General features: G+C 67.8%; 2 protein-coding genes across 2 annotated transcripts; both read right to left on the bottom strand.

Moving 5' to 3' along the window:
- Positions 1-796: 796 nt before the first annotated feature.
- On the bottom strand, positions 797-4,607 carry LOC104569658 (DNA excision repair protein ERCC-1-like). Its single transcript, XM_088537676.1, has 9 exons — positions 4,542-4,607; positions 4,233-4,454; positions 3,267-3,370; positions 3,072-3,171; positions 1,995-2,071; positions 1,818-1,917; positions 1,672-1,743; positions 1,515-1,583; positions 797-876 (listed from the first exon to the last, which is right to left on the bottom strand). Exons 1-9 carry the CDS (start codon positions 4,605-4,607, stop codon positions 823-825), a joined length of 864 nt encoding a protein of 287 aa, XP_088393802.1. The 3' UTR covers positions 797-822.
- A 1,002-nt stretch (positions 4,608-5,609) lies between these two features.
- On the bottom strand, positions 5,610-12,314 carry LOC104569875 (CLPTM1 regulator of GABA type A receptor forward trafficking). The gene is made up of 13 exons (XM_088537677.1): positions 12,076-12,314; positions 10,722-10,845; positions 10,477-10,635; positions 10,283-10,400; positions 9,928-10,013; positions 9,717-9,837; positions 8,391-8,635; positions 8,208-8,301; positions 7,921-8,111; positions 7,733-7,828; positions 7,331-7,466; positions 6,976-7,143; positions 5,610-5,877 (listed from the first exon to the last, which is right to left on the bottom strand). The coding sequence occupies exons 1-13, from the start codon at positions 12,312-12,314 to the stop codon at positions 5,714-5,716; spliced, it is 1,941 nt and encodes a 646-aa protein (XP_088393803.1). The 3' UTR covers positions 5,610-5,713.
- Positions 12,315-12,799: the final 485 nt, after the last annotated feature.

Raw genomic sequence — 12,799 nt, 5'->3', positions numbered from 1 at the left:
TGTGTCCCCCCCGTGTCCCCCATCCCCATGTGTCCCCCCCCCATGTCCCCCTGTGTCCCCCTGTGTCCCCCCATGTCCCCCCCCGTGTCCCCCCCAGCCTGGAGGGCTGCCCGGTGCCGCTGGGGGGGCCCGGGCGGCTGCGGGGGGGCTACGCGGCGGGGGGGTCCCCGGGCGGGGGGGGCAGCGCCCGCCTGTTGGTGCCCGACGGCCCCGGGGGGGCCCTGGTGTGCGCCCCCCCCCCTGCGCGGCGCCGTCGCCATCCGCTGCGTTCCCGGCGATCCCGACGTTCCCGACGACGTTCCCGACGTTCCCGGCGATCCCGGCGACGTTCCCGACGATCCCGGCGCTCCGCCGGAGCACAAAGCCAAGAGGAAGAAGAAGAAGAAGAAGGAGCGGGAGAAGGAGCCGGAGCCGCCGGACGTGCGGACGCCGATCCGCAAGGAGCCGCACGGGGAATGGGAACGCGGCCCCCCCGATTCCCGGCCGGCTCCCGTGGACACCGGGGAGGCGCCGGAGCCTCCCAGGAAAAGGAAGAAGCGGAAGCGGGAGCCGGCGGAGCTGCCGGTGGGGCCGGAGCTGCCCCGCGGCGCCGAGGAGATCCCGGCGTGATCCCAGCCGGAGCGGCGGCTCCGGAGCGATCCCGGCAGGTCCCAGCCCCTCGGGATGTGTTACGGACTGGGAATCGTCCCCCGCCCGGCATTTTTCCGTGTTGCTGGATGCGAGTGCTGGGAATTGCCAGGAATCTGCAGCTGCGGCCCTGTTTGATGCTGTTTATTATCCGAATAAAAGCGGGATCGATCCATCCGCGCCCGGCAGCTCCCATCACTTGGGGACCTTCTGGAACGGCTCGTGCAGGACGTCGAAGAGCCTCTTGGCCTGGAAAAAGAACCAAAATGGGGGGGAGAAATCCAGGAAAAGCGGGAATGCCGTGGGGAAAGCGGGAATGCTGTGGGGAAAGCGGGAACGCTGTGGGGAAAGCGGGAATGCCGTGGGGAAAGGGGGAATGCCGTGGGGAAAGCGGGAATGCCGTGGGGAAAGCGGGAATGCTACGGGGAAAGCGGGAATGCCGTGGGGAAAGGGGGAATGCCGTGGGGAAAGCGGGAATGCCGTGGGGAAAGCGGGAATGCTGCGGGGAAAGCGGGAATGCCGTGGGGAAAGGGGGAATGCCGTGGGGAAAGCGGGAATGCCGTGGGGAAAGCGGGAATGCCGTGGGGAAAGCGGGAATGCTACGGGGAAAGCGGGAATGCCGTGGGGAAAGCGGGAATGCTACGGGGAAAGCGGGAATGCCGTGGGGAAAGCGGGAATGCTGCGGGGAAAGCGGGAATGCCGTGGGGAAAGCGGGAATGCCGTGGGGAAAGCGGGAATGCCGTAGGGGAAGCGGGAATGCCGTGGGGAAAGCGGGAATGCCGTGGGGAAAGCGGGAACGCCGTGGGGAAAGCGGGAATGCTGCGGGGAAAGCGGGAATGCCGTGGGGAAAGCGGGAATGCTGCGTCCCCCTTCCCGGCACCGCTCACCTTCTGCGGCCCCACGCCGGGACACAGGGACAGATCCTCCTTGGAAGCTCTGGCCATGGCGGCCAGGGACTGCGGAGCAGAGGCGGATGTGGGATAAGGCTCCGGAGCGGGAATTTTTTTTGGGAAAAAGCCCGTTCCGGAAGGCGGGATGACTCACGCCGAAGGTGGCCAGGAGGCTGCCCGTGTCCGTCTTGTTGACCGACTTGACGCTGGTCAGACAATCCGTCATCTGGGGACAGCGGCGCTCGTGTCCCCGTCCCCTCCGGAGCCGGCGCCGCTCCGGCCATCCCGGCCGCTCCTTACCCGGGACAGGAAATCCCGCTCCACCTTTTCCATGAGCAGGTCGGCCGGCTTCTGCTCGTAGGCCTTGTAGGTCTCCAGGTAGCGCCCGGCCTCCTCGGGGCTGCGGGGACGCAAAAGGCCCTTTTTGTCCCCAAATCCCCAGGCTGTCACCCGCGGGGGGACACGGTGACATCCAACCTCCAGGCCAGGATGAGGGTACAGTCGGCCAGGATGCAGATCTTGGCCAGCTCCTTGAGCGCCTGGTGAGGGTCCTTCTGCGGGGGGACACGGGGGCGTTGGGGACACGGGGAGGGGACACGGGGGCGTTGGGGACACAGGGACACGGGGAGGGGACACGGGGAGGGGACACGGGGAGGGGACACGGAGACACGGGGAGGGGACACGGGGAGGGGACATGGGGGACACAGGGAGGGGACATGGGGGACACGGGGACATGGGGAGGGGACACGGGGGACACGGGGAGGGGACATAGGGACATGGGGAGGGGACATGGGGAGGGGACACGGGGAGGGGACACGGGGGACACGGGGAGGGGACACGGGGAGGGGACACAGGGGACATGGGGAGGGGACACAGGGAGGGGACACAGGGGACACGGGGAGGGGACACGGGACATGGGGAGAGGACACGGGGGACACAGGGGACACGGGGAGGGGACACAGGGGACATGAGGGACACAGGGAGGGGACACGGGGACACAGGGAGGGGACACAGGGGACACGGGGAGGGGACACGGGGGACACGGGGACACGGGGAGAGGACACGGGAACATGGGGAGGGGACACGGGGGACACAGGGAGGGGACATGGGGATATGGGGGACACGGGGAGGGGACACAGGGGGGGACACGGGGGACACAGGGGACACAGGGAGGGGACACAGGGGACACAGGGACACGGGGGACACAGGGGACACAGGGAGGGGACACGGGGACACGGGGAGGGGACACGGGGGACACAGGGAGGGGACACAGGGACACGGGGAGGGGACACAGGGACACGGGGAGGGGACACAGGGAGGGGACAGGGGGACACAGGGAGGGGACACGGGGGACACGGGGAGGGGACACGGGGACACGGGGAGGGGACACGGGGGACACAGGGAGGGGACACGGGGGACACGGGGAGGGGACACGGGGGACACAGGGAGGGGACACAGGGACACGGGGAGGGGACACGGGGACACGGGGAGGGGACACAGGGACACGGGGAGGGGACACGGGGGACACAGGGAGGGCACACGGGGCCATCTCACCACGTCCACCTGCAGCAGCAGCAGCTGCAGCGCGAAGCTCCGGCCCAGGCTCCGCAGGCGCTCGTGGATGTAGCCGGGATGCAGGTTGTGGTAGCGCAGGCTGGGGACACGGGGACACCCGTGGGGACACGGGGGACACCCGTGGGGACACGGGGTACCCCGGGGCGTCCCCGAGGGGACGCTTGGGGACCTCACCTGAGGAACAGGGCGCAGGTGCTCTGGCCGAGGACGTAGTCGGGGACGATGTCCCCGAAGGCCCAGGGGACGTTGCGGACGAAGCGCAGCGCCGGGTTCCCCCGCTGCGGCGGGGACAGCGGGTGACAACGGGGGACAACGGCGGGGGGCGGCCCTCCTGGTCCCTGTCCCCGCTCCTCGTGTCCCAAGACACCGGAGGACGGTGGCACCGTGTGCCAATGTGTCCCCCGTGTCCCCATGTGCCCGTGTCCCCCCGTCACATCCCCAGATACCACAGGGGACAGTCCCCAGTGTCCCCACGTCCCTGTGTCCCCATGTCCCTGTGTCCCCATGTCCCCGCATCCCCATCTCCATGTCCCCACGTCCCCTTGTCCCCATGTCTCCCTGTCCCTGCATCCCCATTTCCCTGTGTCTCCCTGTCCCCCTGTCCCCGTGTCCCCCTGTCCCCATGTCCCCGGGTCTCCCTATCCCCATGTCCCCACGTTCCCCTGTCCCCGCGTCCCCCTGTCCCCGTGTCCTCCTGTCCCTGCGTCCCCCTGTCCCCACGTTCCCCTGTCCCCCTTGTCCCCCTGTCCCCCGTGTCCTCCTGTCCCCCTGTCCCCGTGTCCCCCTGTCCCCGTGTCCCCCTGTCCCCACGTCCCTCTGTCCCCATGTCCCCCTGTCCCCACGTCCCCCTGTCCCCGCGTCCCTCTGTCCCCATGTCCCCCTGTCCCCACGTCCCTGTCCCCCTGTCCCCGTGTCCCCCTGTCCCCGTGTCCCCCGTGTCCCCACGTCCCCGTGTCCCCCTGTCCCCGTGTCCCCCTGTCCCCGTGTCCCCCGTGTCCCCACGTCCCTGTGTCCCCCTGTCCCCACGTCCCTGTCCCCCTGTCCCCGTGTCCCCCTGTCCCCGTGTCCCCCGTGTCCCCACGTCCCTGTGTCCCCCTGTCCCCTTGTCCACCTGTCCCCCTGTCCCCCTGTCCCCCCCACCTGCCGCGGGCTCACGACGATCCCGCTGCTCCGGGCCCCCCCCCGCGGCGCGGGCAGCGGCGCCACCGGCGCGGGGGGGTCCCCGGGGCCGCCGCCCCCCCCCGCCGGGGCCGCCCGCGTCACCACGAACTCGGCGTAGGAGGCGGGGCCCGGCGCGGCCGCTTCCGGGGCCGCTTCCGGGGGTCCCTCCGGGGCTCCGGAGGGTCTGAAGAGCGACGGGACCTGGGGGGGGGGGGGGTGGCACCGAGTGGGGGAGGGGCCGGGGTGACCCCCCCCCTCCCCTCCAAGTCCCGCCCCCTTTCCCGGTACCGGCGGGGGGGCGGGCTCGTCCGGCCGCACCGTGAACCGCTTCCGCTTCCTCTCCGGGGACGCCATGATCCTGGGGGTCAAGGGTCACATCTGGGGTCACGGCGGGACCCCGGGTCCCCGCCGGGGTCAAGGGTCACCTCAGGGAGCGCCGGTGTCGGGGAGGGGGTCCCGCCCCCTCCGCGCGGCGATTGGTGGGTCCCGCCCCCTCCGCGCGGCGATTGGTGGCCGCGCTGCCAATCAATTGGAACGCGCCCCCCCCCGGGCGCAGCCTGCGCATGCGCGCTCAGCCCCACTCACCGGCCGGCGGCGCCGAGGCCGCCGCGGGGCCCCGGGAGCCTCCGGCCGCCGCCGCGGGGCCCCGGGAGCCTCCGGCCTCCCCCGGGCTCGGGAAGGCCGCGCGGAGCGGCGGCACCGGGGAGGTGCCCGTGTGTGTGAGGAGGGGGAGCCGGCGGCTAGAGCGGCGGCGCGCGGCGCCGCTCTGCGCGCCTCCCGCCTCTATGGTGGTGGGCGGGGCTTCCTCGGGGCGGGACGGGATTGGATGGGACGGGGATGCGGGGACGGGGAATGACCGGGATGGGGAACGATCGGGATTGGGATGGGAACGCGCTGCGTTAGGAACCATCCCGGCTCCGAACCGGTCCTGCGGGATCCCCGCACCCCCCCCAGCACCGGGATAACCCCCCCCGCTACGGGAGCCGGGATGGGACATCATCCCCCCCGCTACGGGAGCCGGGATGGGACATCATTCCCCCACACACACCGAGAGGGTGTCGGGATCCCCCGCCGGTCCCGGACACGGAGCCGCGGGTGGCTTCAACCCACGTGACTTTATTCGATCCAGGCTGGAGTGATGAGACGGGAGGGGCCGCCCGGGACGGGGACGCGTTGGGGACAGGGACGGGTGACCCCCCCGCCACCGTCCCCCCCCCCCCCGCCACCCGGGTGGGATGGAGCGAGCACACGACAGGGAACGGGGGGCTGGAAAACACCGGGATGGGGGGGCGGCTCCCTCGGGATACACACGGACCCCCCCACAACAACCCCCCCTCCAAAAAAAAAAAAGGAAAATCCTGGAAAATAAAAAGCCTGTGGGGGAGGGGGGGGCCCGGCGGCTCCCTCTCCGCCTCCGCTCCGGGCGAGACGGTTAAAAATAATAAAGTTACGAGCGGCCCTTAATCGTTTTTCTTGTCCTGGGGGGCCTTGGCGGGAGGGGGCTCCGGGGGGGCGGCGGCGGCCGGGCTGGGAAGCTCCTGCCCGCTGATCCCGAACTCGTTGACGCGCGTGAGGTCCACCCGGTAGATCCAGCGCTGGTAGAGGTAAATGAAGAACACGACGTCTGCGGGGAAAGCGGCGGCGTGAGCGGGAAGAGCGGGATTGGGAAGAGCGGAGGGGAAGGGAAAGGAGGCGCCAGGGAGGAGGAGGGGGAAAAAGGCGGGATTTGGGATGGGGGCGTTTGGCGGGAAGGCTCCGCGCGCTCCGGCCCCGGAGCAGCCGGCAGCGCCTCCCTCCTGGCGGATGCGTGTCCATAGGGAAGCGGGATGGAGCCATAGGGAAGCAAGGGGTGTCCGCAGGGAGGTGGGGCGCCCCATAGGGAAGGAAGGTGCATCCATAGGGACACGGGGCGTGTTCAGAGGGGGGCACATCCATAGGGACACATCCATAGGGATGCGAGATGCATCCACAGGGACGCGGGGCGCCTCTGCAGGGATGCATGGAACATCCATAGGGATGTGGGGCACATCCATAGGGACACAGGACACATCCATAGGGATGCGAGACGCATCCACAGGGACGCGGGGCGCCTCTGCAGGGATGCATGGAACATCCACAGGGATGTGGGGCACATCCATAGGGACACAGGACACATCCATAGGGATGCGAGACGCATCCACAGGGACACAGGGCGCCTCTGCAGGGATGCATGGAGCATCCATAGGGACCCATGGCGCATCCCTAGGGAAGCGGGGCGCATCCCAGGGAAGGGGGGCACATCCATAGGGATGTGAGGCACATCTGCAGAAACATGGGACACATGCACAGGGATACAGGGTGCCTCTGCAGGGATGCATGGAGCATCCATAGGGACCCGTGGCGCATCCCTAGGGAAGCGGGGCACATCCATAGGGATGGGAGGAGCATCCATGGGAACATGGGGCACATCCACAGGGATGCAGGGCACCCCTGCAGGGATGCATGGAGCATCCATAGGGACCTGGGGCGCATCCCTAGGGAAGGGGGGCACATCCCTAGGGAAGCATGGCGCCTCCGCAGGGACAAAGGACACATCCATAGGGATGCGAGGCGCATCCACAGGGACGCGGGGCGCCTGTGCAGGGATGCATGGAGCATCCATAGGGACCTGGGACACATCCCTAGAGAAGGGGGACGCATCCCTAGGGAAGGGGGGCGCATCCCCAGGGAAGGCGGCGCGTACCGTCGCGCAGGCAGCCTATCCGGTACATCATGGGCATCTTGATGACGAAGGCGAAGAGGTCGTCGATGAAGGTGTTGAGCGCCTTGTAGGTGAGCATGCGCCAGGGCAGGTGCGCCACCGACTGCAGCTTGTAGTTGATGAAGAGCTGCGGCGTCATGGTGATGAAGCCTGCGGAGGCCGAAGGCTCCTGAGCGGCCCCGCCGCCCTTCCCGACCCGCCGGAGAGCCGCTTTTCCAGCCGGGATGCCGGCACGCGGCCCCTCCTTCGGGGCGCTCCCGGCGGCCCAGCTCGGGGATCCGGGATGGCTGCGGGCTTCCCGAGCGGCGGGAACACCGGCGGGATTCCCGGGACTCACCGAAGGTGAGGAGGAAGCCGTAGAGCATGCTCAGCACCCACGAGTACCAGCCCTTGTGCTCCAGGTACAAGAGGCTGTAGACGGCGTAACAGCCCAGCAAGGGGAAGAGGATCCACGAGAGGTACCGGAAAGCCATCTGGGAAGGCAAGGAGCGTGCGGATGAGCAGGGAAAAGGGCTGGAGGCGGCGCTTAGGCTTCGGCATTCCCCCTCTTCCCAGCTTAACAACCCTTTCCCAAGGATTTCAGAGGCCCCGGATCAAGGGGAGGTAACGTCCAGAGCTGCTTTTCCAAGAGCCTGTGCTGTCCTGAGCGCATCCCACGGGAGACGAGGCAGGAAAAGGCTTCCCGGGATGTCATCCCGCCCGCGGCAGAGCCGGAGCCCGGCTCCGGAAAGCTACTCACATCATCGTACACCTTGGTGGAAGACTCGATGTACGTGGACTTGTCCTTGAACGTGAGGCGCGGAAACACCCCGGCCACCTTGTTCTCCCGGTCCAGCTGCTCGGGATCGGGAGGAGCGGACGGAAAATCCCGTCACCGAAGGGCGTCCCGCGGCGGCCGAGCGCGCGGCGCCGCCGGAGCCCACTCACCCGCACGTCCATGACCTTGGTGATCTTCCAGAGGTCGATGAGGAGCCCGATGAACACGCTGACCTGCACCACGAAGTTGGTCTCGTTGTCCAGGATGTAGAGGAGGACGACGAGGGACTGGAAGACGCCGAAGAAGACGGAGCGGACGGAGAGGCCCTCCAGGGACTGCCGGCTGTTCCAGAACTGGATGTCTGCGCGGGAGGGCCGGGAGGCGGCTCAGGGCGAGCGCAGCGGGATCCCGGGAAGAGGGACGCGCGGCCCCGGGCGCGCTCGGCCCCGGGACTCACCGTTCTTGAAGGCCAGGAACTCGAAGACGCTGTGAACGATGGACACGACGATGGTCAGGGCGAGCAGGTAGGGGTTGGTCTCCAGGAGGGCGACCTGCGAGCGAGAACCTCGCTGAGGCTCCGGAAAACGGCCCGGGAAGGCCGGCTCCGCGAGGAAGCAGGAAGCCCGCGAGCGCCTCCCACCTTCACCGAGTCCTGCTCCTCGTCCGACTGCTCGTACAGGTCCTCTCCCAGGAAATTCCAGGGGGATTTGGTGCTCTGGGCGGCGTAGAGCTGCCAGCGCCACAGGGAGAGCGGGCAGAAGGAGAGGCGGAAGGGCAGGCGCTGCAGCGTCTCGTTGATGGGGTAGTAGTCCTTCTGCAGGTTCCAGTAGTCGTTGAAGTACAGGATGGGGTAGTAGTCGCCGCTCACGGCGTCGAACTTCACGTCTGCGGCCGAGAGAGAGAGTGGAGCAACGCGGGGAGCCCCGCGAGCCCTCAACGGCACCGAGACGGGCCAAATCCCAAAACTGGAGCCGTTCTACGGCGCCGAGAGGGGCCAAATCCCAAAACTAGAGCAGTTTTACGGTGCCTAGAGGGGTCAAATCCCGAAGGGAGCGCCATTCTACAGAACCTAGAGGGGCCAAATCCCCAAACTGGAGCCGTTCTACGGCGCCAAGAGGGGCCAAATCCCAACTCAAGCGCTGTTTTATGGTGCCTAGAGGGGCCAAATGCCGAATCTAGAGCCGTTTTACGGCACCTAGAGGAGCCAAATCCCAAAACCAGGGCCGTTCTATGGCGCCTAGAGGGGCCAAATCTCAAATGGAGCACAGTTCTACGGAGCCTAAAAGAGCCAAATCCCAAATGGAACACTGTTTTACAGTGCCTAGAGGAGCCAAATCCCAAAGGGAGCGCCGATCTACGGTGCCTACAGGAGCCCAATCCCGAATCTAAAGCCGTTTTATGGCACCTAGAGGGGCCAAATCCCGAATGTAGAGCCATTCTGCAGCGCCTAGAGAAGCCCAATCCCGAATCAACAGCTGTTTTATTGTGCCTAGAGGTGCCAAATCCCGAACGGAGCACCGTTCTATGGCACCTAGGGGAGCCAAATCCCAAACCGAGCACTGTCTTATGCCACGTAAAGGTGCCAAATCCCAAATAAAGAGCTGTTTTATTGTGCCTAAAGCAACCAAATCCCGAATCGAGAGCCGTTTTATGCCACGTAAAGAGGTCAAATCCCGAATCGAGAGCCACTTTATGCCACAAAAAGGCGCCAAATCCCGAATCGAGAGCCACTTCACGCCACAAAAAGGTGCCAAATCCCAAATCCAGAGCTGTTTTATGCCACGTAAAGGTGCCAAATCCCAAATCCAGAGCCGTTTTATGCCACGTAAAGGTGCCCAGCCCCAGCTCAGCCCGGTCCGAGCCCCCCGAGCCGCGTGGGACGGAGGCAGCTCCATCCCGAAGGATCCCGGGGCCGCTCCCTGGATTCCCGGGATTCCCGGGACGATTCCCGCCGGAGGAGCCTTACACTGGTCCAGCGGGGGCGGCACGCTGCCCTTCACCCAGGGCGTGTGGTCGTCCACCATGTTGATGGTGAGGTTGGGGTGCCAGTGCGAGATCACCTCCACGGGGCCGTAGTCCTCCGCCCTCTGCAACGGGCACCAAATCCCGCTGGGAAGCCCCGCGGAGCCCCCGAGCGCGGCCGTCTGGAACGGGACGGCCGGGAAGGGGCCGCTCACCTTGATCATTTCGGGATCCGCCTCCGTCTCTCCCGTCAGCAGGTTCTTGGTTTTCTGGAAGCGTCGCCGTTTGTATTTGTTGATCACTGGGAGGGAAGCGGAGCCGTGAGCGGCGCTGGTTCTCCCCATCCCAAAGATCCGCCCGTTTCTTTGGGACACGGCTGGAAAAGCGGAGCATCCGCCCTGGGAACGCGCTAGGAATCCCTGCCCTTCAGTCCATCCCACTCGGCTTTCTCCCAACTTTCCTTCCCCCCTCACTGCAGACGCTTCTCTGCTCCGTCTCTGCTGCGGCATTCCCGACCCCGGGATGCGCAAATCCGCATGGAACGGCATCCCGGGATCCCGCCGGGCTTACTGCGCGACGTGTGCACCGTGGCGAGGCGCCGGTAGAGGTTCTTCTGCCGCGGATCCGGGTGGAAGCCGCTCTTGGTGAAGTAGACGTGGACGTAGATGGAGCCGTTCCGCTGCACGCTCTGCAAGCGGACGCTCCGCTGCCGTTTCCCGGCCTCGGGAACGCCGGGAAGGGCGCGCGGAGCCTCCCGGCCCTACCTGGGAAATGTCCACCTCGCCGTAGTGCTCGTAGCAGCCGTCCGCGTTGTCCCCGCTCGTCCAGTCTCCGTAGACCAGATCCCGCTGCTGCCAGAAGAGCGCGGAGCTCGCGTTGAAATCCGTGAAGTGCTCGTGCTCCGAGATGTACACGTAGAGATCCTGCGGGAACAGCGCGCGTGGCTCCCTGCGGAACGGCCCGGAACGCCGCCCGGATCCCGCGCGTTGTGCGGCCGCACGGGAATTACCATCAGCGTGTCCTTCGGGAAGAGGTTCCGGCTGGGAGCGCGCGGCGCGCCGCCCGCGCTGCTCTGCTCCTGCGGCGCCGGCCCGCGCCGGAACCAGCTGCTGATGGCCCAGATGATAAAAATCCTGCGGGAAAAGGAGCGGGAAAAGTCACCGGGGGCGGATCGGCCGCGGGAGAGCAACTGGGGCAGCCCCACGTCCCAAGAGGGCCTTGGAAAAGCGGGATCGACCCAAGGCTGACGCGGGAATTGGGCTAATAGGGTGTCACAGCTACAGGATGGAGTTGCCCCCATGTATTTATGGGGGGGACTCTGGAAACGCGTGGCATTTCGGCAGGAATTCCCTCGTTAAAGGTTGTCCCGTGGCGCTGGCTCAGAGCTCCCGAGAAAGGCCGGAAAAGCCGGCGGGAGCCGGGCATGGAGCCCGGCACAAAGTCCAGGGCGCCGGCTCATCCGCATGAGCAGATCCCGGGAATTAACTGTCCTTTGAAGACGGTGAAATCCAGGGAGGAGATCGATTTTCCGGAACAACCCTCGGGTTATTTTGTTGTTGTTGCTGCTCAACTTGGACTCGCGGCTGCACGGAGATTTGGGGCATTTCCTCTCCAAAAAGCGCAGGATTCAGGAACAAGACCAAAGCCCGTCGGCTCCAGCGTCCGGAATTCCTTCCCACGATGGGGATTCAGACAGGAAGATCCCATCGGAATGCCGATGGGGGGACAGCTCGGGGGGACCCCGGGAACGGGTGACAACAGGATTAACAAAACGGGGGGATTGTCCCTTTCTCGGCCCCTGGGGACACGGGGCAGGAGGGGACACGGGGCAGGAGGGGACACGGCTGTGAATGTCACGTGCCGGGGAGGGCGCAGCGGGACAGGACACGGTCTCTGGAGCCCCGTGACCAGGTGACACTGGTGACACGGGGGGGACAGGGCACGAGCTCTGCTGCTCCGCGAGGTGGGGACACAAGGGGACCCTGGTGGCCTGTAAGGTGGCAGGAAGGGGGGACACGAGGGGACAGCCTGGTCGTGATCCCCAGCATGGAGCAACAGAGGGGACACGGGAGGTGACGACGCCCAGGGCGTGGGGACACGGGGAGGGACACGAGGGGACAGGCCACGACCCCGGTGCCCTTTAACCCAGCGGGGCCGGGGGACAACGGGACAGGTCGTGACCCCCAGGGCACAGGGACACGAGGGGACAGGCCACGACCCCCGGTGCCCTTTAACCCAGCGGGGCCGGGGGACAACGGGACAGGCCGTGACCCTCAGGGCACAAGGACACGAGGGGACAGGTCACGACCCCCGTGCCCGTTAACCCGGCGCGGGGGACGCGAGGGGACAGGCCGGCCCCTCACCGGAACAGGACGCCTTTGATGACCTGCCAGGCGTTGGGCGCCGCTTGCTGCCGCTGCGTCTCGGCCGCCGCCGCCGCTGTCGCCTCGCCGCCGGCGCTGCCGTTACTGGTGACCTGCGGAGCGGGAGGCGGGGCGGTTCGGCCGGACCGGACCGGGCCGGGCCGCGCCGGGGCCGCCGTTACCTGCTCCGGGCCCGGCGCCGCCGCCGCCGCCGCCGCCTCCGTCTCCGGCGCCGCCATCTTGCTGCGCCGCTGCCCGCGCCGCTCTCGCGAGAGGCGCGAGCTCGCGGGGCCCCGCGGCACGTGACGCCGCGAGGGGGCCGGGGGCGTGGCCTGAGGGGCGTGGGCGTGGTTGCAGGGGTGGGCGTGGCCAGGGGGCGTGGCCACGCGCACGTTACCGGGAGGTTTTTAGGGCCCCGCGCAGGGCGGGGGGACCGGGAAAACCCCGTGGGGACCCGGGGCGGTGACCGCGAGGGGGCGGCAGGGGGTGGCCGAGGGGACCCTGCAGTGCCGCCCCGGAAGGGGCACCCGGGACCGGCGGGGGTCCCGTTCGGGATCACGGATCCCGGAGGGGGCGACCGGGCGCATCCCGGGGGTCCCCGGCAGGGGTGACAGGCGGCCCCCGGGTCCCGGAGCCGGTAACGGGGCGGTCCGCAGGGCCCGGTTCCCGGGGAGGGGAGGGGTGACCGCGCGGGCCCCGGTGCCTCCGGTAGCGGCGCCGCCCG

The sequence above is a fragment of the Tinamus guttatus genome, unplaced genomic scaffold, assembly GCF_059628265.1.
Source record: "Tinamus guttatus ecotype Peru unplaced genomic scaffold, ASM5962826v1 Tinamus_guttatus_pri_ptg000845l, whole genome shotgun sequence".
In the NCBI taxonomy this organism is placed as follows: domain Eukaryota; kingdom Metazoa; phylum Chordata; class Aves; order Tinamiformes; family Tinamidae; genus Tinamus; species Tinamus guttatus.
This window is presented reverse-complemented; position numbering and strand designations above follow the sequence as displayed.

Excerpts from the sequence above, each read along its gene's own strand:
- LOC104569658 (XM_088537676.1), bottom strand. The coding sequence starts at position 4,607 with ATGGCGTCCCCGGAGAGGAAGCGGAAGCGGTTCACGGTGCGGCCGGAC. Across the intron at positions 4,455-4,541 it reads ACGAGCCCGCCCCCCCGCCG|GTCCCGTCGCTCTTCAGACC; the intron begins GTACCGGGAAAG and ends CCCCCCCCCCAG. Across the intron at positions 1,918-1,994 it reads ACCCTCATCCTGGCCTGGAG|CCCCGAGGAGGCCGGGCGCT; the intron begins GTTGGATGTCAC and ends GCGTCCCCGCAG.
- LOC104569875 (XM_088537677.1), bottom strand. The coding sequence starts at position 12,314 with ATGGCGGCGCCGGAGACGGAGGCGGCGGCGGCGGCGGCGGCGCCGGGC. Across the intron at positions 8,302-8,390 it reads AGGAGCAGGACTCGGTGAAG|GTCGCCCTCCTGGAGACCAA; the intron begins GTGGGAGGCGCT and ends TCTCGCTCGCAG. Across the intron at positions 5,878-6,975 it reads GATAGGCTGCCTGCGCGACG|ACGTCGTGTTCTTCATTTAC; the intron begins GTACGCGCCGCC and ends CTTTCCCCGCAG.